Consider the following 25,480-nt stretch of genomic DNA (forward strand, 5'->3'; position numbering starts at 1 on the left):
CCGCTCCCTGTGGCGCTCATTAAAGTCGCCTCGACATTATCACGCCCCGGGGACTTGTATGTGCCGACTTCAGAAGGACAAAACACACAAACATGCTGACGAGCATAGTGAAGTGAGATACGGCGAAGGAAAGCGGAGGCGGAGTGTCTGGCAGGAACCATCCGCATGTCTTCGAATTCACAAGTTACCAAAAACTGTCATCTGCTGTGATTCATTATGTCACGCATGCTTCTCTGTTATCCTCTTATCTCATTTAAAATGATTGCCAGGATGCCAGCTCTCACGCATCTGGCGTGACATTCAGGCTTTCTGACTCACACTCACGCAAGCAATCTTACGTATCTACGAATCTATATTATTCCATTATAAACCAAAGATCAGCTACCTTGAAATGGTTGGTGTAGCTGACAAACCCTGCAGACTATTACAGGTTAATCAAACTGTTGCATACATGTAAATACGGGTGCAGACTTGTTACGCCAGCCAGCCAACTCAAGTTGGCACCCCTGTGATAGGCCTGTGTAACACATATTCGTAACAATAATTTGAACCACTCAATAAACGCATTTTTATTTTGTCATAAATAACAGAAAACATCCCCTTTTCCCCTGTGAATGCCATCGCATCACTGCAAGTCCAGTTCAACATCTGATGCAAATTAACATCAGTAGATGCGATGCTGCTTATTATATAAAAACAAACTCAACTTTTCATAAAGTCAATGAATGTTTCATAGGCACGTATGCACAATCATGCCAGCGTCGCTTGGCATCTCGACCTTAAAACCCGAGGACAGAAGGATCACCACGGTAACGTCTCGGAGAGCAAACTACCTCAAACGTTGTGCTAAACAGTTTTATTTGGAAGCACGTGGGTAAAACAGCTTTTACGAGGTAACAGCGACTTCGGCCCAATTTCTGGGCTGACAGCATGCGCCTGCTTTAGCATAAGGGAGGTCAGGTAACGTTCCCAAGTAGTGTTAAGTAGCCTACTTGGCTATTTATATAATATATGTGAAAAGAGGCCATGTTGCGACGCAGATCGATGCCCAGATTCTTTTTCTACTGTGGTGTTACTCTATATATACTGTATAGCCTGCTGCATGTGGGATGGCATCAGCCCTTCGGGCTTACAAGATGGGGGTAAGGCAGCCCACACACCTACGAACAAAAAAGTCTCAGAGCTGCGCTGGAAAACAGGACAAACGGTGCAGAAAATGAAGGAGATGAGAGATAGGCACGCTCCTTACAATTACTTACACTACTTCAAAATGCCATCAGCGCTTGTGAGCCCATATAACGGAGACACACTTTATTAAAACCATTCAGGCATTTTAAATAATTCAGTGCTACAAGATAAATTAACCGTTACAGCATTTACATAAGAAATCATATTTTGGAAAGGTGAAGGAGAGTGGAACAGTGGTCTATTTAACCCTTAAACTCAGCTTATCAGTCATGGCTATCCATTGTCAACGATCATATCTGTAACTAGACCCCTGTTTTTTTTTTTGTCGCAAATTCATTTCCGAGGATGTGTTCTAAAGGTGTCTGCTATATTTAGAGAATGCCTAAAAGAGTAGCTGCACGAGTGATTGGGTAAAGGGTTCACCTGGACAAAAACAATGAAGAAGAAACTATGGACAAATCAGTGAGGATTAAGTTAAACTACCATGCATGAATCTGACACATCTGACAGTTCTGGAGATGATAAAGTGGTACAACCACCTACCCAGATGGTCCAGCCACCTCCTCTGTGTGGTACCAGTGTAGTAGGCCTACAGTATATCTGCAAAAAATAAATGCATACAAGTATGGTATGCAGACTCTCCACAATTTTCTCAGGTTAGAACTTGCCTCATAAGACATTACACGAGCATCTGCCCAGTGGCAGTGGATGGCAAAACTGCTGATCGATGCAGCAACTGTGCTCAACCATGTTACATTGTCTGTGCAATGCTCATATTGTGTGTTAGAGCAGGGGAATTGTTGCTGTGTTGTTGTTAGTGTAAATCTCTCATGACAGACATGAACATTATATGTTACATAGGCCGATGTAAACATTTCTTTTATTACAGTTTTTTAATAGAATAGTGTTACCTGTCACTAATTAGTGGGGCCTGATATGAAAGTAGTGAGCCAACTGTATACAAATCAAGCTGGTTTAATTTGCTGCAGGCGGCATTAAAGGGCTTCATTGGTTGGGAAGCAGCATCCCCTGCACCATAGGCAATGTCTGTGCTGTGATTTGTCACATTTTCTCCCTTAAGTCCCATGATCAAATAGTAAATACAGTTAAGGTGAACTGATTCTTCAGCGTTAACTGTACTGTTTGATTGCTTGGCTTCCACGGGCCTATATCATGAAGCTGGTTTAACAAAGCCAGGCTTCAAGAGATAAGTTCCAGCGTGACTACACCAAACAAAGCCAATTGGTTATGTCAGTCAGTGAATGTAAGTGTGTCTCGTTCTTGTGAGGTGCCGAATGCAGTATTCCCCTACTGTGGTCTGTTTGTAATTTTGTACCCCCCCCCCCAATGGGTTTTGATGTGTGTACTGGTGACTTTCGCTCTCCGTTGGGCTGCTGGTATCCTCTAGCAGTTGCACACAATGACGTGTTATCTGTCATTTGTGCTTCTGGCTGTTTCCTAAGCATGTCTCATTGTGCATTCAGAAGTACAATGACAGTGAAGAGCAGCAGCATGGTTGTTCAGTGCTTTGGACTGTTGCCTCACACTTCTCTTCTAGAACCAGGGTTTGAGTCTTCAACAAGGTTTCAGTGTAGCTTTGATTATTCTCCCTGTGCGATTGTTGGGTACCTCTTTCCGCTACACAGTTAGACTCATTATATCATTCCAGTGTAACACTGCTCAGTGTATGAAATCTTTGTCCGGTCAATTTTAATATTAAACATTTGTCTATATTGTTTATAAGTGAGACATTCAAAATCTGTTCAAAATGTTATATTTTTGTTTTAAAAAGCGAAAAACATTGCAGGTCTATCAGATATATGAATCCCAGGCACTCAACACCCGGCAGCACCAACTGAACATGTCGAAGCAGCAGGTCGGCAGCAAGTGCAGAACGTGCAACAAACATCAGCCATGTTGTGTCTGGCATCCACCAAGTACATGAAGCAACACGAAGTGGTCAGCCATCTGCGCTGGTTGATCTGCGGTGGGCTAGATGGACAAGTGCGTCAAAAAATGATACAGACGACTGCAACTGTCATCAGCATCAGTGACACAGCCGCCATGTGGGATATAGCAGTACTGCCCAATCGAACAATTTCAGAAAACCATCCATGTTTAGTGACCGACTTCAAAGAGGAGAAGCAATGCCTGCTGATTGATGTAACAACCCCAGCTCATAAGATCCTGCTCAAATATGCCGAAAAACTGCATAGATACAAAGATCCAGAGATCACGATTAGCGGGATGTGGGGCACAGAGACAAGAGTTGTGTCAGTAGTGACTGGAGCTCCAGGCACTATCAAGAACGGATTCAACGGGAACCTTCGAAAGCTACTTGGTCGCCGCGCAACACAAGGAGTACAGAAGATCACGCTGGTGGGAGGGGCTCACATCCTCTGCAAAGTACAGCTAATTACCTTAGGTCCCTGGTTGGGACACAAACTACCCAGTGGCCACCAGCAAAAGCAGAGAGTAAGAATAATGAATCATTATAGGCTACAGACACCTGGGTGCAGATATCATCTGCCTACTATATACACCTGAGTGCAAATAGTTACATTGGACAGATAAAGGACAGATGATCCACACTGCGGATCACAAAAATGGAAAGAAAGGACCACAAGGGGTCAAAAACAAAATAGGTAAATAACAAAAAGGAGCAATACATGAACAACCGTAGCAAAGTAGCAACAAACACAGGACAACAACAGCTACGCACACACAATGAACAGTTCAAGAGTAAACAAAGGGCAGGTACTTACAGTAGATACACAGATAATCAAATTCAACAAGAAACAAGTGGGAACAGTTCACAGTTCACAATGACTAGAGACTAAGAACATACAGGAACAGGTGTGAGCATCCAGGGATCAACAACAAGTATAATTAAACATTGCTATAAACAGTGAAATGCAGAAAAACACCACCACAGGATTAACCCAAGAGGGAGCAAAGTAAGGCCATTAATCATGGTTGAGTTTGGCCTCAAACCAACCTCAAACTCACAACAAGAAGGGGAACCTGGATACATAGCTGTCTGCTCAGCTCATTAAGCCATACGGCATCCTAGTAACCAGAACAAACACATGAGGACAACACTAAAACCTAGGGGCAACAAGAAGCAGGTATTGGTCAATTCACAAATCACAGATGACTTAAACACTAGGCAAGGGGTGACTAGCAACACAGATCACACTGGAAAGGAAAGGGCAGGATCCTGACATGAACACATATTTCCAAATATGTGCCTTATACATAAATATATGTAGTGTCGCCATTTTTTAAAGTATTTTAATATACGGTATGGCTAAAATATATTTCACATATATGTCAAAGATATATTTGGATATATAGTACCAGGCAAAAGTTTGGACACACCTACCCATAGAAAGCTTTATTTATACTATTCTCTACATTTCAAAATAAAGATATCAAACTATAAAATAATATACATGGAATTTGAGCAAGAGCCTTAACCCAAATTGTTGCAGGGACTGGCTGACTCTACTGACTCCTCTATGCCAATTGCATGAGTATCAAGCATATTAAAAATAATATATGATTGTGGTTAAATATGGTTTAACCCATCATATCATCACTTTATACGTGTTACTACGATACGAAGAGAAGTTTCTTAACATTTTGCATACAAAAGTTCCGCGCCTTACCTGTCCCGTCTAAACACTGACAAATTCTTTGAACACCAGTATAAGTGAATTAGGGTTTCTGCAGTGAAACAACGTCTCCATGGTAAGAAGGACAAGTAATGTAAAACTGCGGGGACAGTGAATTTGAATGCTGACTGCAAGAGATTTTCTTATAAACAAATCTGGCCACTCAGCAGTTATTTTTAAAATAATTTTATATGCTATTCCTGCAAGCTGTTATAATAAATTGTTTTTTGAAAGATTTCTTCAGTTGCATAGTATCACGATCTTCCTCAAGACGTCCCCAAAAAGTTGTTCAGGGAAGATCGTCTGGCTGCCCCTTGTGTGTGTACTCTGGTCAGCTCATGGAACATAAAGAAATAGACCTACTGCAAATCATATATATATATATATATATATATATATATATATATATATATATATATATATATATATATATATATATATATATATATATATATATTTCACACACACACACAGACACACTATATTGCCAAAAGTATTGGGACACCTGTCTTTACACACACATGAACTTTATTGACATCCTATTCTTAATACATATGATTTAATATGGAGTTGGCTTATCATTTTGCAGCTATAACAGCTTCAACTCTTCTGGGAAGACTGTACCGTTCTCCAGGCAACCGCCAAACCCAGACTTGTCCATTGGATTTCCAGACAGAGAAGCGTGATTTGTCACTCCAGAGAACACGTCTCCACTGCTGTAGAGTCCAGTGGCGACGTGCTTTACACCACTGCATCCGACGCTTTGCATTGCAGTTGGTGATGTAAGGATTGGATGCAGCTACTCAGCTATGGAAACCCATTCCATGAAGTTCTCTACACACTGTTCTTGAGCCAATCTGAAGGCTACACGAAGTTTGGAGGTCTGTAGCTATTGACTCTGCAGACAGTTGGTGACTTCTGCACACTGTGCCCCCCAGCATGCGTTGTCCCCTCTCTGTGATTTTACATGGCCTACCACTTCATGGCGGAGTTGCTGTTGTTCCCAACTGCTTCCACTTTGTTATAATGTTATAATACCACTAACTAGTAGCAAAGAAATTCCATGAATGAACTCATTGCACGGGTAGAATCCTATCATGGTACCACGCTTGAACTCACCTCTCCTGAGGACGACCCATTTGTAACTGTCGCTAAGACGGTTATTTTATAATCACCTTTTGCTGGTTTGATTTAATATAGAATGTATACTGTGTTAAATTTATGTTAGTGCCCTCTGCTGACTATTTAATTGATCCGTGTTAACCCTTGAATACATGGTCAGGTGATGGAATTGGGTAGGAGTAAATGCATGCTGGGAGATTCATAGAGTCGACTTGTGGTTTGTCGGCTTGTCACTGCAGGATCTGTAATAACTCCTAAGCATTTGGTCAGAAGGCGCACACGATAATTTCTATTTATTGCATTTACTTGTTGTCTTGTATTGAAAAGTTGTTTGGAATTGCGGTGATGTATGAGCTGCTGTTTAGCGGTAATAACATGGATCTTTTAGAATGTCTTGTAAGATTAAATGCAATGCAAGGATTTAATAATGTTTATTTTATAGTTTTTCATGGTGTTTAGAAGAATAAAGACGGAACAAAACTTCAACATCAGTCGGGCGTATGTTTTCTGTACCAACTTTGGGAGCTGTTATACCATTCTTTTGCAAATGTTTGTAGAAGCAGTCTGCATGCCTCGGTGCTTTATTTTATACACCTGTGGCTATGGAAGTGATTGGAACACCTGAATTCAATGATTTGGAGGGGTGTCCCAATACTTTTGGCAACACTGTGTGTGTGTGTGTGTGTATATATATATATATATATATATATAAGCTGTCATAATAAATTGTTTTTGGAGGACTTCTTCCTTATTCATAGTTACACGGTTGTCCTATGCTCCTATGGACAGCCTCAGAACGCATCTAAAAAGGGAACGTGATGCGGGCTGGTTCCCTTGTTTCAATACCCCCACCCCCACCAGAAAAAAAAAAAACACTGCACACACCTTTCTCCCTCTTAATATTCATTGGGATTTGCCTCTCGCCCACTCCCACATAAATTTACATTTGTGTCAAGAACCAGAACCAACGTTTTTCTCAAGAATATCCGCATAAATTATACACAAAATTCAACTAAGAATAAGGAAGCTTCTTAAAACGCATACATCGTTTACATTTGCCAAGGCGTTTTCCGTATCCTGTTGCTTTCGTGCTGGTTGTCTTACATTAGGTATTCTTTATGTTTTATGTGGCCACCTACTGAAGCCGGTATATCTTAAACTGTTGTGCGACAAATACAACATATGCTCACTAGAGGGCAGTATCTGATTTATGATTAATATACATGTTACAGTAGCTAATGGTCCTGGCAGGCCTCTGTATGTGAAGGTTTCACCAAATGGAAAACTTTTAATTATTTTTATTATTTACCTTTATTTTACCAGGAAGTGCCATTGACATTAAAATGTCTTTTACGGGAGACACCCGGCCAAGGTAGCTGCAGTGCAAATTTACAGTAAAATACAACGTTAATGACCTCGGTACTGAGGCAGTATGCCGTGTTGAATTAATTGCCATATTAAATTAAACATTATAGACGACATAAGCGACTGCATTGGGCGCCGGCTTCTGAGGTGGCGCCGAGTCAGACAGTAGTGACCCTTGAAGTACTCACGCCCTCTACAGTGCAGACACAGAACAGTTACTCGATGGGGGGGGGGGGGTGGCAGGTTTTGAGAGGATGCTGACTTCCACGCAAAAAAAATGCTTTGTCTCGGGGGTGTCGTCAGGACATTGGCGGAGGGAGTGGTGCCAAGGATGCTGTTAGGTTAGCAGGATGGGACCAAAAAAATAGTGAAGTTGCGACAAGAAGACGACCGACGTTTTCAAGCAAGGTACAACAGCTTTCAGGGGCTCGATATAGCGAGGAAATAAGAAGAAGCAGAGAGGCGTACTGAAATGTACAATAAGTACAGTCCGTCTAACTACTACGCAACTAATGCATTCTTGGAAAAACCTCACGTCCACTAAAACTGCATAATAAAACACATATTTAGAGGGGAAAATATGGTTAGGGGAATGCGAAAACTCCAAAATTCAGTAACTTATGGCAAATGAAAATAATTAAAAGTGATACCAGTAATTATCCATCCACTTATCCTGGTCGGGGTCGTCGGAGTCTATGGGCGCAAGGCAGAGAACAGCCCAGGATGGGGCGCCAACCCATCGCAGGGCACACTCATACCCCATTCACTCACATACGCACATCCATGCGTTATTTGGTAATTCCCATTAGCCTCAGCATGTTTTTGGACTGTGAGGGGAAACTAGAGTACCCACAGGAAACCCCACAATGACACGGGAGAACATGCAGACTTATAGGTATTATAAAGAAGAAATAATACATTAATAAAGTACATCATAAACAACTCCTTTGGGTCTCCTCTGGGTCTGCCTAGTAACCGCTTTAAGCCAACATGATCTTACAACTTGTCGATCGCTGAGAGTTGCGAGTACTGATAGTGAAAACAATGCTCCATGAACCATTTGTTGTATTTTTTGACTCCACCAGATGGTGCTCTTTGGTTGCTTGTTGTTGAACAGAGAGCACCATCGCATGGGGCCAGAAAATACAGCAAATGGCTCATGAAGTGTTTGGAGCAGTGATGGCAGAATTGACGCTCTATGAACCATTTGTATATTGCTTTGGATAGAAGTGTCTGCTGTACTTAATTGATATTTTTATTGATCCCTCAGCTTGCTTTCTGTAGGTAAGAACAAGCTGGCTGTGAAGGGCAGCCACTAGTTGCAACCCCCTGGGAGCTGAGGATTAAGGGCTTCAGTTAAGGAGCGGCAACCGTGTCAAGGCCAGGATAAAACTGGTGACCTTTTGATCACAAGCACAGAGCCACAGCCCAGTGAGTCACACGCTGCCTCCCATTAACGGTGAAGGTAGTGACTCTCAATTCATTTAACTCAAGATGCATAAAACATGCCAGTACATCAAAGGATTAGAACAAAATGGATGCATTCCTGTTAAACCTAATTTTTCTCTTCTTATAATTCTGCGTAGATTTAAAAGTGCAGACATGAAGATGGGGTCGAGATGGAAAGGATCAGCTTTTGAAAGCAGTGGCAGGGAAAAGCCAGATGAGATGACATCAGAGAATTACTTCGAGAGTTGCCCCTTGCAGGCGCCATCAGGTAGACGACAGGCAAATAATCACTGGGATTGACATTCAGAGTTCATGTCCTTTATTTGGTTATGATTCTGCTCCGATTTACAGCACCTTTCCACACCCTCACCAACACACCATTTCTAAACACAATCACGTCTCCTTCATACTGTAGTGCTTTCATATAAGTCTCTTTCTCTCCATATAATAATTCAAACATATACATACATTTAACATTATTTGTGGGAAACCTATCGATTTTGATAATTCCCTATTTCTCATATAATCCTCTTACGGTGAAGTCCTGCGCCATCATACCACATTCTGGCTTAACCAAAACGAGGAAGGGGGAAAAAGTCTATTTTTGGGAAGGGACACTATAAATAAAAGCCAAAAGAAAAATTTTATACATTTCTTTAAAAAACAAAATACAATAAAAGGCATACATTTTGAATAAATTCGCAGGATGCGTTACACAGTCAATGACTCTAAACAAGATTAAGAACATTAAACCAAACCAGTAAACACGTTTTTTTTTTTTCTTTCCTTTTTTTCGGCAGTGGTTGAGCAGTCCCTGTAGCTTTGGCTAAGACTTTAGCGCACTGAACATGAGGACCAAGTGACCGAACACACCAGGCCTGCTGTTTATTTACACGGTAACAATACTTTCATTTTCCTTCAGACAGCCATGCGAGTTCAGCTGCTGCAGACCCTCCGCCACTTCACTCCGGAAACGGAACGGTGTAGGACGACGGGGCGCGGCGACAGCGCTATGATCCATGCCGACGTTGCCGTAGCCTTGCTCGTGATGCCCAAAGACCTTTGAAAACTCAGCAGATTCCCTGTTGGTCTCCTTGCCTCCACCCAAGTCAGCATTGCAGCTTTACCTTTGGCTTACTCTAGACTGTCTTCGACATTCTGCTGGTCATTTTTAATCGGCATTCTGGCTGCAAACATGTTCTACTTCCTGCATAATTATATACATATTCAAATACATCTGCATCTTCATCCCCTTGAAAGGCCACAGTAGTATTGCAGAGAGGAAAAGGAGAGATGCAAGTGACCTTGGATCATTCAGACACCCCCCCCTCCAGAAAACAAAAGAACACCTGTCCAGTGGGCATGCTGTAAAAGTGACTGTGGGACAATGGTTCATCAGACTCTCTTGAAGACCCTACTCACAGGGTCCTTTCCCTCCCCAAGGGCCTCAGCACAGGCTAAGATCGAGACATAGCTACCATACACACACTATACACCGTCACCTTCAAGGAGAAAAAAAAAAAAAAAGATTGGCAATAAGAAGTGCTTCTCATAGTCCGCGGTCCCATCTGGTCCAGGGAAGGATCTCCGTAATTCAATACTGCACAGGTTAGATTTGTTATTGGACACAGAGGTGTCACTGGGGTCAGAGGTCACACCTCCAGGGACCTGCCGGCCAAGTTCGAGTGTTCCATGTGCAGGCACTCAGCACTGGCCTCGCTGGTGTCCATGCTGCAGTCCGAGACATCGCTATCGCTACGGTCCATATGCTCCGAGCTAGAGGTAGCCTGTTCTGAAAGCGGGTTCCCTGGGTAACTGGCCCCGCAGCTGGCCGCCACTGCCTCCTTGGCCTGTCGGATGCAGTTGAGCCACTGCTGCTTGTTGAAGGAGTCGCTGGCTTGGAAGGAGTATGACTGGAGCTGCCCTCGGCTGCGGAACGTCACTCGGAAGAAGTTCTTGGCTGGAAAGAACAGAGGACCACGTCAGCACTATGTAGGGACTGTCCACTAATTGGATCTCTTTGGGAAAAGGGAATTTCCATAACTCAATGAGAGACCTAAACAAATTCACACCTGCCATCATTCATAATCTCTCAAGTATGGATACAGAGAGGATCCGAGAGATTAGTTTACCATCACTATGTAAAGAAGCCCTGATTGGATTTACTCATGGATGTGGTCCAAGGGCAAGTGACCAGTGGCACTTTTAGATCTTTCAGGGTTAACTTAAAACCCCGAAGACCAGCAGCAAAAAGGACCCAAGAATTCCTGCAATCCCTACTGCATTCCCAAGTATGATTGACACAGAACAAAACAAAACCTTCTCAAGTTCATGCAAGTGCCATTTTATTTTGGCACTTCGACAAATTGTACTAACATCTCACTGTGTAGTAACACGCATGTCAAGCAGTGCTGAAGGGACTTACTACACTTGTGCTATTAGCTTGTGTGCGTGTTTTAATGGATTCTGGATTAACCCTATTACTGCTAGGGCTTCCCAACCAACGGTGCATGTTATTCAGGGCAAATACAGCATTAATTTGATGAAAGCGCTTTCCATGCATACGCAAACATAAATCCCTCACAGGAATCATCACGCAGCCATGTTTGTGCCTACTCACTCCTCTCGTTGTTGCTGAAGGCTCCACGGATGGATCCCCCGAGGCGGATCTCGCCATCCTGGAGGTCCTCCCACTCCAGGTCCCGCACTGGGATTGGCTGCCGGTATAGCTGATAGCAGAGCTGCTCGTTGAGTGTGACGGTGCGCGTGATCACCAGGACGTCCTGGAACAGGAACACGTGCAGCTTCTGCGGGATAGGATCAGGAAGACGCGAGGTTATAAATGAGCCTGGAATCTGGAGTCCTACAGCTGGATAAAATCCCTTCATAGCGCTAGTCCAATTATTACACTTAGTAGCTTAACTGACACGTTAAACTAATACAACTTAGGTTTTAACCCATATGACAATTGTACTTAAGTAATGCAGGTTAAGTACTTGGCACGACAGATCACAACCCAGGCTTTAAAGAGTCCATTTAACAGCCATGCTACCTGCCTGCCATGAGGTTAAAATAAGACTCTGGCAGCAGATTGACACAGAGGAGGCAATAACAGAAAACGAGATCGGTCTCTCTGTCCAATTCATAATGTAAATGTTTCTGCTGAACTTGAGAGTTGTTTAAATTATTTTAGTCCCAGATATGACGTAAACAGAATAACTTCCAATAAAGAGTGAGGTTTGGCTGGGTCAGGAGAGAAGGACATTTTATGAGTGTCGTGTTCATGCTACAGACAGACACCCACAGCTTTGAGTTGGAAAGGGCCAATAAGAAGCTTCTGAGTATACACGAAACCCTGACAGGGCAGGTATTTTTCTGGAGTGCACTGTAATCGCTGAACATGTGTGGGCAAATTTTGTAGTGTGTGGTCGGGGTGGGACTGGGGGAGAGTGGGACCTCAAGGACAGGCAGAGGATTTGGTGTAGCTACAGAGTGGCCGGATCAAAGGGATCCTCATCTTCCTTTCCTTTAATCTTCAGTTCCCAGTGGTGGGGGGGGAGATTCTTTAAGCATCAAAGACAATATACACACCAATAGCCAATGGGGGGGGGGGTGTACGGGGGTGGTGATGGTACTGATGTCAGAAAAGCGTTGTGTCGCTTTGAAAATTTCCTGTAAATTATCGTCCTGATGTATGAAACAGTAACATAAACCATTTCCAGTGGTCACTCTGCTGTGATGTGTAATTAGAGACCTTTCGCCTTCTGTCAAGCGAGTTCCCGTAATTAAAGACATGCGTTGACAGGGCAGTGCCCCCGCATTGCGTAACTCCGCAAGTTGAGCCACGGAGACCTGCCAGTTCCACTGAGTGAAGCTGAAGACTCCTCCTCATATGAGTAAATAAGGATTCCCAAAACACATGAACATACAAGAACTAATGAACTTCCTCATATACCTAGGCAGTTACACAAGCTCTTGATTCCTGCGACCTCGAGGATGCCACTATAACAGTGTTTCCGAAGCCGGTCCTCAGGGACCCACAAACGGTCTGTTTTTGCTCCCTACCAGCTCCCTACAGGAGCAAAAACATGGACTGGGAAACACTGCACTATAACATCAGACTCGTTAGGGTATGGCTTTGCATGAGACTGTCACCTAGAACAGCAGCAATCAGAATCTCATTTACAGGAAGATTGCTTGAAAGGAAACTTAGCAGAGATGTCACCGGTTCTATCTGACTTTACGTGGAAAGGGAAATGTGCCAAGAACCTCAAAAGTACTACTTTCATAGGTGACTAAAGTTGAACTACCCCTTTCGTGTAGCTGAAACTTCCAAGACACACTGAGGTTTTACAGTTCTCGTTTCAAAACACACCAAAACGAACCTGTGGGGGGAGTGGGAATGGTGTACATGTGTACAGCATGGGTCATAGTGTGGAGCACCACACCGAAAATATTTTATTGGAGAGGAGGAGGGAGACGTATTGTAATCCACCCTGTTCAAAACAGTCAACAGGAGGCACGCACCAGAAGTATGTAAAGAACAGTAAATCTGAAGGACCAGATTCGGAATGAGAGAAGCTAAATGAGGAATGCCAGATTTTTCTGTCATGACTGAGGGATGATGTCGGGCTTTTGGCTTTCGCCTGGTGCGCATAGGGCGGTCTGCATGCATGAGTAAGTGGTGCACGTACACATCACCACCAAGGACTGCAACGGTGGTTTACGGGCTAACTTAAGATGTGCAACACGTTTTCCCCCTTTACAGCAATCATGATGCAAATGCCAGATTAACTGTGCATATTACCCCACAGTACATATCAGTACATGTCTTTTCCATTAGCTTCAGGGAACAGTAAAGCGCAAAACACTCACCGCCCCCCGGTTGTTCTTCAGCTCTCCGTGACAACTGAGCACCCGGGACTCGTCGATCAGCACGTGCCGCTGGCTGTCCTCCAGGTACATCAGGCGCTCCTTGTAGTAGCGACACTCCGACTCGCCAGTCTGCGCGTTGATCTCGGCCACGATCCCCTGGATCATGTTAATCTGAGAGGAAAGGATGCAAGATTCAGCATGACGTTTGGAAAAAGAAAAAAAAGGAGGTGCTCCTTTCACACCAGAATGGCTGATCCGATTTCTATTACACTGGTGTTTTCTGGTGTTTTGGTGATGTAGGCTCCTACGGTCCCTGTGGAAACCTCAAACTACCATAATCAGACTGATTTCAGAGAGATATCAGTCCTGGAAGCTGATGCGAGGGCAGGGCTATGGCCTGTCCCAAACGTGGCCATTTCAGCCCAACCACACTTGGACGTAGCCTGTAGAACCTCCCTTTGAGGCCTCTGCTCACAGCTGAATACTACCGCATCCGCCGGCAAAATGCCAGCATGGCTCCATGTCCTGAATTTTCACATCCATTTTTAACAAACGGAAGATTCAATCGAGCAGCTTGCACATGCCAGAGGTCCGTGGACTGAACTGCTAACCCTGCCTGCCGCTCTGGCTTTCCCAGGGCCACTTACCGCCTCATCCAGCAGCTGGTGGTCGGGGTGATCGTTGGGCGTATGCTTGACTATCTCACGCAGTAGCAATGGGTACTTGACCAGCCTGCTGCGCGGGATGTCCAGGAAGTTCCAGAGGTCCAGCTTGCGGCTGAAGGGCGACTCCAGGCAGCGCTGCAGGAAGTCGTGGACCCGGCGATCTTGCTTCTTGTGGTCCAGCAGCGCCTTGGCTGCCACCTGATTGCTGCAGTAGCTGTTGTATGAATCCAGGCAGGGCAGCTGGGACGGAGGAAGGAAAAGAGGAGAAGTGGCTTAGTAAGTAGTGATTTCAAGAATGGAGCTCGGGGGGATTTAACTTAACAAGACAGACTTCATGACTCAAAACTCCAGCCTGAGTATATTTGACAGCTGCTTACTGGGAACTTCAGAACTTCAGGTAGGTTAAACTATTTGAGCCTTGGGGGGGGGAGCAGATAGATCGACAGCTTTAGATCAAAACCCGAGCGACAGCTGCTTTCTTCTGTGCGTGCCACTTCAGGTTATTGTACTTGGTTCATAAAGGCTGACACAGAGAATACCCTCTGCACTGTGGCTGCCTCTGCCTTGGCGACAGGCAGCATCAACCATATAAGTATCTGCAGTGCAATGGGTGGAGAGAAGGGGGAGGTTGCTCCGAGTCAGCATATGAAATACATCAGTGGAACTAGACGCGTCTAGACACTGCAGTGGGGTAGTACGACAGGGGAAGAAGTTCGTGTGACCATCCCAATGTTCAAACATCTGCTTTCAAAAAGCTCAAATCGTGGGAGAAAGAAGGGACAGGTTTCATCTGCCTTAAGGCACCCGCATTGCTTTTGATTATAATTTCTAATTATTATCTATACTGGAGCTATTAATAATGGAGAAGACGAACTGTTAGTCCTAGCCTTTAAGGTCCACAGCAGGCAGATCATGAATTTATTGCTCAGGGAGAACAGAAGCAAAGGTGGGGGGAGGGGGTTCCGCAAAAGAACATTGTCATCATCCATCTTCCTCATGTATTGTGGATTCGAAGGCAGATAGAAGACCAAACATTCCACATAACTGTCTCCTTTGCCATCCTAAGTGCTTGTGCTTCACACTGATAATACAGAATCTGTGGACGCTTGTTTATTCCAAGATAAGATTTCCAGGAATTCCGGGTTCCTGCACAGTCCTCTGCTTTAAACTTCATTGTGGACTTACTTGGAAAACGCCTCCTGTTTACACCTATGCAACCCCAGCTAATCTTATCCCAGGTTCAGCCTTCCCAGCAACCTGTACCACAAAGTAGGATTTCTTGTTTAACCAGATAACTTGTCGGATTTAAGCTAGTCTGGGCTAAATGTAAGCTACAATTATCCTGCTAAACAAGAAATCTGGCTTTGTGATACACGCCCCAGGTCAGCTACCCTACTCTTTGATTCGCCAATTGATAAATCACGCGAGAACCTCAACACCGAGGGAGTGTTTGTTATTTGGCTGTCCAGTGCAGCCACTGCAGAACAGCTGTGCAAAGAGCAAGCATGGTAGCCCTCCCTTTGTAAGACAACCAGAGTCCAGCAAGATGAAACACAGCTTTCCCAAAATCATGGATGTCCCTCTTTGGGGACTGGGGAGCCAGGATTCAGAATTGTTGTGGGGAACTTGGATCTATTCACAGCTTTCAAGCCTATGAATCATCTCCAGTGGCTTCGGGTTTGTTCTGGCCTCCGCCTGCAAACAGCACCTTCAGCTTCCATCTGCTTCCTCCACATGTTTCTCCAGAACACTTTTCAAAACTAAGTCATCACTAGACTTCACTGATCTCTGCTAAAAATGTCCCACTGCTGATTAAAGAGATCCCAACCTGAGATCCCAACCTCAACTATGTTCATGGATATGAACGAGGAGAGATTCCAAGGATGAACAGCAAAACCCAGCAAATGAAAATGATATTTTTCTCCAATAATAAAAACTACCCTTTCTGCATGAAAATGCGATTTTTTTTTTTACTAATTCAAATTGCAACAGTGTTAATTTTTCCCCCCCATTAAGAAAGTTCATTTTGAGAAATAAAGGATAGACGTTTTAAGACTTCTTACTACCTGCGCTAAAGTGTGCTGCTAGCCAAGCAGACTGTTTATGTGCTCGCTGCCAACCAAAACATTCGAAAACAGAAAAAGCTTTCAGTGCTAAACACGCTTCTTGACTTTACTCCCATAATGCATTTACGGGATTCTGGCATTAATCACTCACAAGAAGGCTAAAATAAACAAAACAAAGCAAAAAGGGGGAAGCCTTTTCCTTCAGCACATCCGAAGGAGCAGGAGGCTGGTCAGGAGGGCTGGCAGAGCTTAGCGAGTCGCCTCCCACGCGCCCCAGACACCCTGAAAACATGCGGAGCGCGGGAGCATGACAGGAAAATTGAGGCCCCTGATCCACACAAGACATTCGACCCACCTGTCAGGACTGATTAGCAAGTTGGACGCCCCCCCCACTCTGGTGGCAACCAGTCATACATGACCTACTATCTGTCCACCACATTCCTTTTAATGCTAACTTTAGACTTTCCAGAAATCCACACTACCCTAACGCGGGGGCAGGGGGTGTGGTTCCTTCAAAGATGCCATGTTGTCTCCCATACCAAGTCAACAGAATCCCACACCTCCACACCCAGGTTCATAGGATTAGACCCTGAGCAAGGAGCTCAGCAACTTGTATAAGGTGACACATTAAGATTCAAGTCCACTAGTGAGTATTGCTAGGTGACCCAGGAGAGCCACATTTAAGGGCTTCTTACGTCAAACAAGAGGATGAGTTGGTCTTACCCAATTGACCAGGATCTGTCCCACATGCTCCGTGGACCCGTCTGGTTTTCTGGCCTCCCTTAGCCGACTGAGGAGGTCTGAGGAGGGACAGGGGGTACGGCCGTCAGAGCTACTCGGCACCATGACCATGCAGAGCGAGGATCACATCCACGGGCTCATTTCGAACAGTTACCTTCATGCAGTGGGATCAGTGAGTCCAGCGTGCCGAAGATCTGGTTGAGCTCCTGCTCAGTCATGATGGAGAGCTTAAGCATGGGGTCATGGTAGGCCTACGAGGAGGAGTTAAAAAAAAACACACTAGGTACAAAACCACTATGCATTGATGAGGGGCTCATGTCCGTACATTCAGCTCTACCCATAAGGCTTTTAACGAAATTACATTGAAATCTGGGTAATGGGCTCCCTGCTGGAATGTTTCAGAGAACATTGTATTCGTGGAATTTTTATGAGGGGAAAGAAGTCAGGGAATATTTGTCATTTTAGGTTCCATGGTGATGGGGCTGGAATTAGCCGATTCAGCAGCTATAAAAATTATTAAAACACACTTGACTGTGCAACACGGACAACCTCAATCCTCTATCATGTTTAACTGGACTTCATCTGTGAGCCAGCACAGGCTGTTTATATAGAAAACGCAAGGTTAAAGCAGATCGCATCCATCTCGTTCTGGCCAACGTTAACCTCGCCCATTAAAGCTAAAAAAGGCAGCCAACTAACTCAAACACTGTCCACAGATGATGTAGGTATCTTCACTCAGGAGTGAACGGCGCAGATAAACAAAGGACATATTTATTGGTTTCTACCCAATGCTAGCCAAGTGAGATGGCCAGTGAGAGGGCCAGGGAGACATCTAGGGTCATATAAAAGCTTGAGGAGCTCTCTGAAGCAAGCATATTCTGTTACGAAGACCCTTACTGCCATCCCACCCCCACTGAACCCCTCCTCTTCCCCCTCTTGTGTGCGATTCCATCAGAGCAAGATGAGAGCCATTACCCTCTTGGGTGGGATAACTCAGCTTCCCTTGATGTTCCGTGAAACGGCGGAAAGTGATACTAATTTGAAGAACAGATCTCACCTTCTTCGCTAGCTTCAGATCCTCGATTAGGTCTTGTTCACCCTGGGAAAGCTCGAAGATGGTCTGTGGAAGGGACATGGGCAGTGAGGGTTAGGGCAATGTCTGTGTTTCAGCTTATCGGTCCTAACCAGAAGTAATCATCTCTTTTGGTATTAACCTCTACCCTACAATCATACAAGAGTCCTGCTTGACTTTCTCTTGAATGACGAACTTGCAACTTACCTACTTCTTACATGTAGAATGAGAAAATTCAATGCTAGACCTGTAATGACTTTAGAACAGATCTTATAACCAAGCAAATCGCAAGCTGGCTGCCATAATGCCTAGTCAACTCCATGACAGCATGTATGGCGTTAATGTGCCATGTGATTCACCTGGACGTTGCTTTAGACAAAAGCATCTGCTAAATCAAAATAAATGTAATCGAGAATAACTAATATTACCATCATAGTTGGACGATAAGTGTTAAAATTCCCTGTTAAGTCTTGATGCAGAAGAACGTCCTAGCAAAAGTAACCGAAATGTTGAGACATCGAAACAGGCTGTGGCAGATGCAGGAAAGAGAGAGAGGGGCCCTTGACCCCCACGAAACCCATTTTCCTCATCAGGCCACCCCCTCCCCCACACTTTGAAGTCTGAGCCCAGAGAGGAAACCCGAGGAAGCAGCAGCAAGGATATTTCCAAACAGGCCACGCTGATTTTCCGCAGCACAGCGCCCCACACTAATCCTCTTCATTCCAGCTTGGGGCCGCGGAATCATTTGTATGTCTTTGTTGACATAACAGACTTTAATGTGTCTAAAACCTTTTCTCCGCTTCCTAAGCCTGTTCTCTCAGTAAGTCGAAACTCAAACCGCACAGTCGGCATATGTTTTACTGTAACATTTCTTGTGACACTACCTTAGCCTTTGGTTTAGCCCCAGTGATACTCTGGCCCCTACACCTCGATCTCTCTCGTGTTTTATTTTATTTGAGTCATGTATCCATGACGGGGAATGGCCTCACCAAGTGTTGCTATATTTATACCTTTGAGCACTACAGAGAATGTCATTAAGCATCTGGAATTATTCCCTCTTGCCTTCAAATAAATCCGGCTAGACCTTTAGCTGGCATGCAGGTCACACGTCAAGTGAAGTATCCTGCTCTAGGGATCCGACGGTAGAACCTTTAAGACCAACCGAGTTCATGCCATAGATGGAGTAGGCCACAGGTAGAGCCGATGTTCAGTAGAGGACCAATGACTGGCCTGCAGATGTCTGAAGAGAACTAACCTATAGACAGTACGACGGCCCACAGGCAGAATACGTAACAAAAACTCTGTCTTAGGGGAGGGAGTAGCCAGTTTTTTCCCCCTCCATCAGACTAGGGAATGTTGTTTTCGCTCCTCCATTTTGTTCTGGTTCTTGATCTGATCATTGTTCATTTATGCTACCGTCACCTTTCATACCAATCCGTGGTGTGTCAGCAAGTACCATTCTTTGATTTGTTGTGTTGTACTTTGGGAAAGGTGCTAAAATAAATAAACAGAACTGAAATGGGACTGACTTGAGTCAGTGACCTCAGGGTTATAAATCCACATCCTTAAGCACAGCATGACTGCAGTGTGAAACGGCACTGTACAGCTGAGAGGAAACAGTGATTTCTTCTTGATCTTACCTCCTGTCGCTTGATCTCCTTGGAGGAGAGCATCTGGTCCACTCGCACATCGAATGTCTCGCTCCACAGCTTGCTGTCCCGGCGCTTTGTGACGGCGGGGGCCCCGTGCCGACCCCGCGGCCATGGGGCCATGATCTCAGGGCGGCTGTCTCCGCGGAAGCTGATGGAGCGCTAGTGGGGTGGGGGTGGGGGGGGTGAGAGAGTTTCAGTATCAGGGAGTACAGCTGGGGGGGGGGGGGGGACATCTGCATGAAGGAGGAGTGGGTGGTTTGAAAAGGAAGAGTCAGACTGCACATATACATCTGGAACCGGACGGGGGAAGCCAATGGGAAGAAAGCAGAGAGGACACACTGTAGAAATTTGCCGGTCTGTTGACCAGCACTGACCACAGATGATTAAAAAAAATCAGGACAGATGAAACACCAGCATGCACTGGGAGAAAGAGGGATTACACATGGAGACGCAGACTTTTAGTCATGGACTAATCAGAGGGATGACAGCACAACATGTGCATCTACCAAGGTAGTCTGGTCTCCTCGAAGGGATGGTGCTTCAGTCTGACTCTCCTCGGCAAACAGTTTCTCACGACCATCAGACGCTGTGCAAATTCTCACAGCATGCCACGACAGCAGCTGAGTACCGACTCAAGTCGGCCATAGGTTTTCTTCGGTGTCACAGAGCTAGATTTACTGCCTAAATGGTGACGAGTTTCATGCCCTTAACACAGCCTATGGTAACCTGCTAACTGCTTGACAAATTGCACGAATGTGCAAGGGCTTTAAACCATGATTACGATCCTCATAAAAAAAAAAAAAAAAAAAAGTATAATGTGTGTCAAGCAGATTTCATAAGGTGGTGTTCCATCTCCATGTTAATGAATATCTGGCCAGTCAGGAAAGAGGAACATTTTCTTCTCTTTGTTCGTTTTAGATTTGGACCCCATGGAACAGCTACGCAATCACCATGTAAAACCAGGAATCAAGTACGTTGCATCAAGCCAATTCACAATCTGCTTCCATCAACCGTTAAGCCATTGGACAACCCCTGATAGTCAAAAAAATCAGCCATGCCTGTCATATAGCATGTGATATATTAACAGTGCTTATTCTTCAGAAGATGCTAAACGTTGATGGGTTTTCTATAATATGCACAGGATCACCTCATAATGGTGCACGAGTAATAATCACGAGGGCTTTAGATAACGGGCGAAACATTTGTTTTTCAGTGCTGTACAGATAATTACTTATGCCACAGTATCATAAACAGATCAGTAGTGGCGCCTAAAATATTAATGAGAGGCGTATTGCGACACCTAAAAATTTGTAATCCGAATAAATCTGTAGTATCTTTATGTTTAATAAACTTGACATACTTTAAAATACAAAAAGTACCGCCACACCAACATCATTTTTTCCACCTTGTTTAACCACAATATCTCCCCTTTTAAACCATGTTGCGGATGCTGACCTGTCCCTTTCTTCACCTCCACTTCAGTGCTTATTGCATCCATGATTTACCAAAACAGTAGCACGCGGCGTGCTCCGTTAACCACGCTTAACAGACGCAGGGATATGCCGAATTTATACAGATCACTGACTTTTGGGCGTCATAACACGCCTCTCGTTAATATTTTAAGCACACTACCGTTCTGCTTACCGGATTGTGGGCGCGACTAACCCTCCATACAGTTTCGAAAAGCCAGCGTACAGACAAACGTTTTACCCGTCATCTAAAGCCCTGGTGATTATTGCGTACCCGACATACAATTGTGATTACATCGCAATGTGATATCATGCAGCCCTAACAATGATCTTCTGCGGTCGGGGAAAAAAAAAGTACCTGGATGGTCTGTCCAATCCGCTTCAGTGGAGCCGACTTAACCGGGGGGATGAGGTTGGCCAGTGATGTGACCCGTGACAGGGGTTTGGTCCGCTTGTTACTGGGCTCCTGCAGCAGACAGAAGGGCAACCAAACAGTATTAATGAGCAATGTCTTAAATAGCCACAACCGATGCTACTACAGTACAGTCCTGGCTAGCCTGTCATTTACACCCGGGCAGCAAGCCAGCAGTGCTTCAAAGCAGAAAAACTTACAGGAGGACCAACGGGTCTTCTACCATTCCAGAGCAGAAAAGGACGTCAAATGTACCCCGCCCCTCCCCCCATGACCTCAAGGAGATAGATGAGACGATTCTGGAACCTTGTACTAAACAAAGAAGTCAAAAGCTGTTGTTCCAGCTCAAAGTATGCATGAGTGACATGATCTGTGTGTAGGTTCTGCTAAGCTAATGGCATCGATGTCTGCAGTTCATCCCAACTCACAAAATCTATAGTACGGCGGGTTAAAGATGACTGTTGTATTAAGGCAAGTATTCAGAATTTCAGGACCTGTATCCTCTACTCACTCGGTTCATGAAAAATCTGGCCACTGACGTCCTGAGAGACGCGCACCAAACACAAAATCCTGCAGTTCCTGCATCTGATATGTTCCATCCACCCATCTTCTAACTGCTGATCCCGGTCAGTCGCACACTACACTAGGGAAAATTTAGAGACGCCCGTCTACCTCTCTTTAGACTACAGAACACAACTCACGCTCCACTAGAGGAACGCGTAAACCATCCAACACGCAGCGCATTGCATTTGAACTCCCAGCCCAAAGGTGTGAGGTAACAGTCCACATGGTCAGCGTGCCGCCCATCTGGAATATTAAATGATCGAAATGGGTCACAGCTTTAAGAATAGTCTAAAAGGAAAGAACGGAAAATGAACGCGCTAAATATGACCGTTGCTAATTATGGTTGCTGTCCGCCACAACTTGGTATCATGCAGTAAACACAGAGATGAAGTGGCGGTCTGCAATTGCACATCAAGTACAAAACTTCTATAAACACTACAACTGGTAGCAAATTAAACCCCACGTAGCAGCGAAAACAAAACCACACTGTTGTCCTTATCTTTCTCCATTATTTAAGTTGCAGAACCAGATACCAGGCCCAGTCATATTAATAATATTAGTGCTCGTGTATCCCACAGAAATCCCATATTAAAATCACGGATGTAGCCCTAGCTAAAACAGAACACAACAGTAACCCAAATAAACGTGCCAGTTAGTTACATCATCAATGTAATGGAATAGTGCAACATCATGGACACGAGCAAACGATTTTCCACTCGTCTAACAAGATATAACTGGTGAGTCTTGCGCCTCACACATTCTGCTGATCCTGATGTGTCCTTTATATAAACAGAGCAATCCTAAAATAAGAGTCATCCTTGGACCAGCTTGTGTTTCCACTCCATGACATTAGAAATGCAGGACTATTCAGGCTGAGGCAGCAGTCAATCAGTTTCTGGTGGGCGAGGGAATGTGCCGAGAGCTTTTCCTACAGATGCCTCGGTCTTAAATGTCGAAAACCATGACTGGTACCCCCCCCACACCCATCCTGGCTCTCCATAACATGAAAAGGGGCTAAGAAAGCCCAGCTATCTCACGTTGGAAAACCTATTAGTGGCCATATTTGCTTAAACGTTCTAAACAATGTAAGATGATAAGCAATGATAGCATGAAGGTTACACCTGATGAGTCCCTGATGGATTGGCATTCGTGACACAACATATAAATGACAGAAGATACTCATTTAATCAATGTAAGGACTTTTGCTGGGTGACTACAGCGGTAATTAATCAATCATGCAAATTTTATGTTTGTTGAGTGTCAGGAGATACGGAACCATGCAGACATTTAGTGGGAGTGAGAACAAGGGAACCGAGTGCCTGAGTGGATTGTGTGGGGGCTAAAATAATCCAGAGGGATGCTGGCTGGGTGAAAACCCATGCAGTACTGATGGACTGTAGCAGTGAAGGATTCCATATTAAAAGAATTAAGGCCAACCAAAAGTATTTACTCGTTTGACTCTTGAGAGCAGTTTTGTGCAAATGAGTTGATGGCCCTGGCTAATGCTAAGATCATCAGAGGTCATAGCCAGGGGAAGATTTAGCCAACAGGCCCATTTTTTTAAAATGTTCTTAGTGAGTAACTTCACTGTGAGAATTGCCATAGTGCTTTGGTTCACAGACTACATTTTCTGATGCTTGTATCCAACCTGTTGATCCCACTGGCCTTTGTGGTGCTGACAGATTTAAGATTCGTTAATGTTTCCGTTAGCAGTACAGACACCTGAGCGGTTTCCTGAATCAAGCAGATACTCCGGCAGGTGCCCGACTGATCTTCAGAGGAAATCGAGACCGAAAGACACAAACAGCTGGTTGCCGCTTCCCCTCGCTGACAAGACAGTGACTTCAGTTTCCAATTTTAAAGCCAAAAATTACTCTGCGTGGTGAACTTGTTCACACATGAACATGCGGGGGTCCTTCCCGATAGCTGGCTGTGATGTAATATAAAGGTGAAGGAAAACCTCAAAGGCACTCGAATGGAGATTGCAATGTTTCAAATATACATACACAAATACAGACTCCAAATATGATATTTATCAAGGAATATGCAACATGCAAGGAAACAGTGTCAGCCAACATGAGAAGCCATAGGGGGCAAAAAAGCATCTGAACCTCTGATGTATTCAGAAACCAGTCAATGTAATACAGATTTCTACTTTTTTGGATGTACAAATACTTGACACGTTGTTTATTTGCTTTTTGTGGGGGGGGGTGTCTTGTGTTATTCTTATACCCAGTTGCCTGGAGACGGAGGAGATGCGGAGGTCTGACCGAAAGACGGTTCAGATCCGTCACCATTGCATCACTTTGAAGTCTTGCTTTTCTTCTCATTATAAGTAGGGTTATGTTCAGCCGCCATTTTAAGATTATTTTAACACTGTGTGGAATGTAAACACAAAGTGTCTTGCTATTTTAGATACCCCAGAAAGAGATGATCTTTTTACCTTCAACCATGACAAACAGACAGACGGACGGACTGATAGATGGATGGATAGATAGCGAGAGGAATTTTATTTCCTTTGTTGTAAGAAAGTTAAGTACAAAGATACAGACAGTACAAAGAGAAGACAACACATGTAGCAGGAAACCAGAAACTGACAATTAAAAGGACAAGGATGTGTCTTGGAGTGTGGTTTTTAAAAGACAGCAACTGATCAAGTGAAAGAGACGAGCTCAAGACAGGAAATGCATCTAGTGCTAAAGCACAAGTCCGCATCGGCGATGAACCACATCGCTCCTACAGCAGACTCTGATACGTTATTTTTAGAAGCCTTAAATCTTCATTCTGACCCTTATTCGTTGTTGACATTCAGAATTTACAGTGCCAGTATGTTTCATGCGTCTGGCTTGTGATTTCCGAAAACCTTCAAGTTGCCTAGGATACCAACACGAGTCAAATAAATATTAATATTATCTGACTAAACATAAAGCACAGGAATGCATCAGTTTGCGACTGGCCAACTTAGAAAAATGTTTGTCTCTGCCTTGCTGTGGCTAACTCAAAGGCATGAGATGCCCACAGATAAAACATCTGACTGTTTCCCTGACGCGCCTTTGGATACAGATCAAAGCCTGCTAAGGTTTCGGCTGAGATTGTCACATTAACGCGACACACTTAGACAGCCTTGTTTTTTGGAATGTTAGCTAGTACATTCCATGCGTGC

General features: G+C 44.4%; 1 protein-coding gene and 1 long non-coding RNA gene across 9 annotated transcripts in view; one reads left to right on the forward strand and one right to left on the reverse strand.

Moving 5' to 3' along the window:
• Nucleotides 1-25,480, forward strand: part of LOC125747984 (uncharacterized) — a 300,948-nt gene that overhangs the window by 235,535 nt on the left and 39,933 nt on the right. The window lies entirely within an intron of this gene.
• The window catches only part of arhgef3 (Rho guanine nucleotide exchange factor (GEF) 3), a 53,299-nt gene continuing 36,922 nt past the window's right edge, over nt 9,104-25,480 (reverse strand). For 7 of the 8 annotated variants that reach the window (XM_049023671.1, XM_049023670.1, XM_049023669.1 and 4 more), the window contains 9 exons: nt 21,700-21,807; nt 19,861-20,031; nt 18,206-18,268; nt 17,303-17,399; nt 17,131-17,207; nt 14,324-14,581; nt 13,677-13,847; nt 11,422-11,608; nt 9,104-10,761 (listed from right to left, as the gene is read on the reverse strand). In XM_049023671.1, the coding sequence (XP_048879628.1) occupies nt 10,454-10,761; nt 11,422-11,608; nt 13,677-13,847; nt 14,324-14,581; nt 17,131-17,207; nt 17,303-17,399; nt 18,206-18,268; nt 19,861-20,031; nt 21,700-21,807 (1,440 nt within the window). In that variant the 3' untranslated portion in view covers nt 9,104-10,453. Of the gene's footprint in view, nt 10,762-11,421; nt 11,609-13,676; nt 13,848-14,323; nt 14,582-17,130; nt 17,208-17,302; nt 17,400-18,205; nt 18,269-19,860; nt 20,032-21,699; nt 21,808-22,264; nt 22,493-25,480 lie in introns of those variants that run through there. The other variant, XM_049023675.1, reaches the window with a different exon arrangement.

The sequence above is a fragment of the Brienomyrus brachyistius genome, chromosome 8, assembly GCF_023856365.1.
Source record: "Brienomyrus brachyistius isolate T26 chromosome 8, BBRACH_0.4, whole genome shotgun sequence".
Classification (NCBI taxonomy): domain Eukaryota; kingdom Metazoa; phylum Chordata; class Actinopteri; order Osteoglossiformes; family Mormyridae; genus Brienomyrus; species Brienomyrus brachyistius.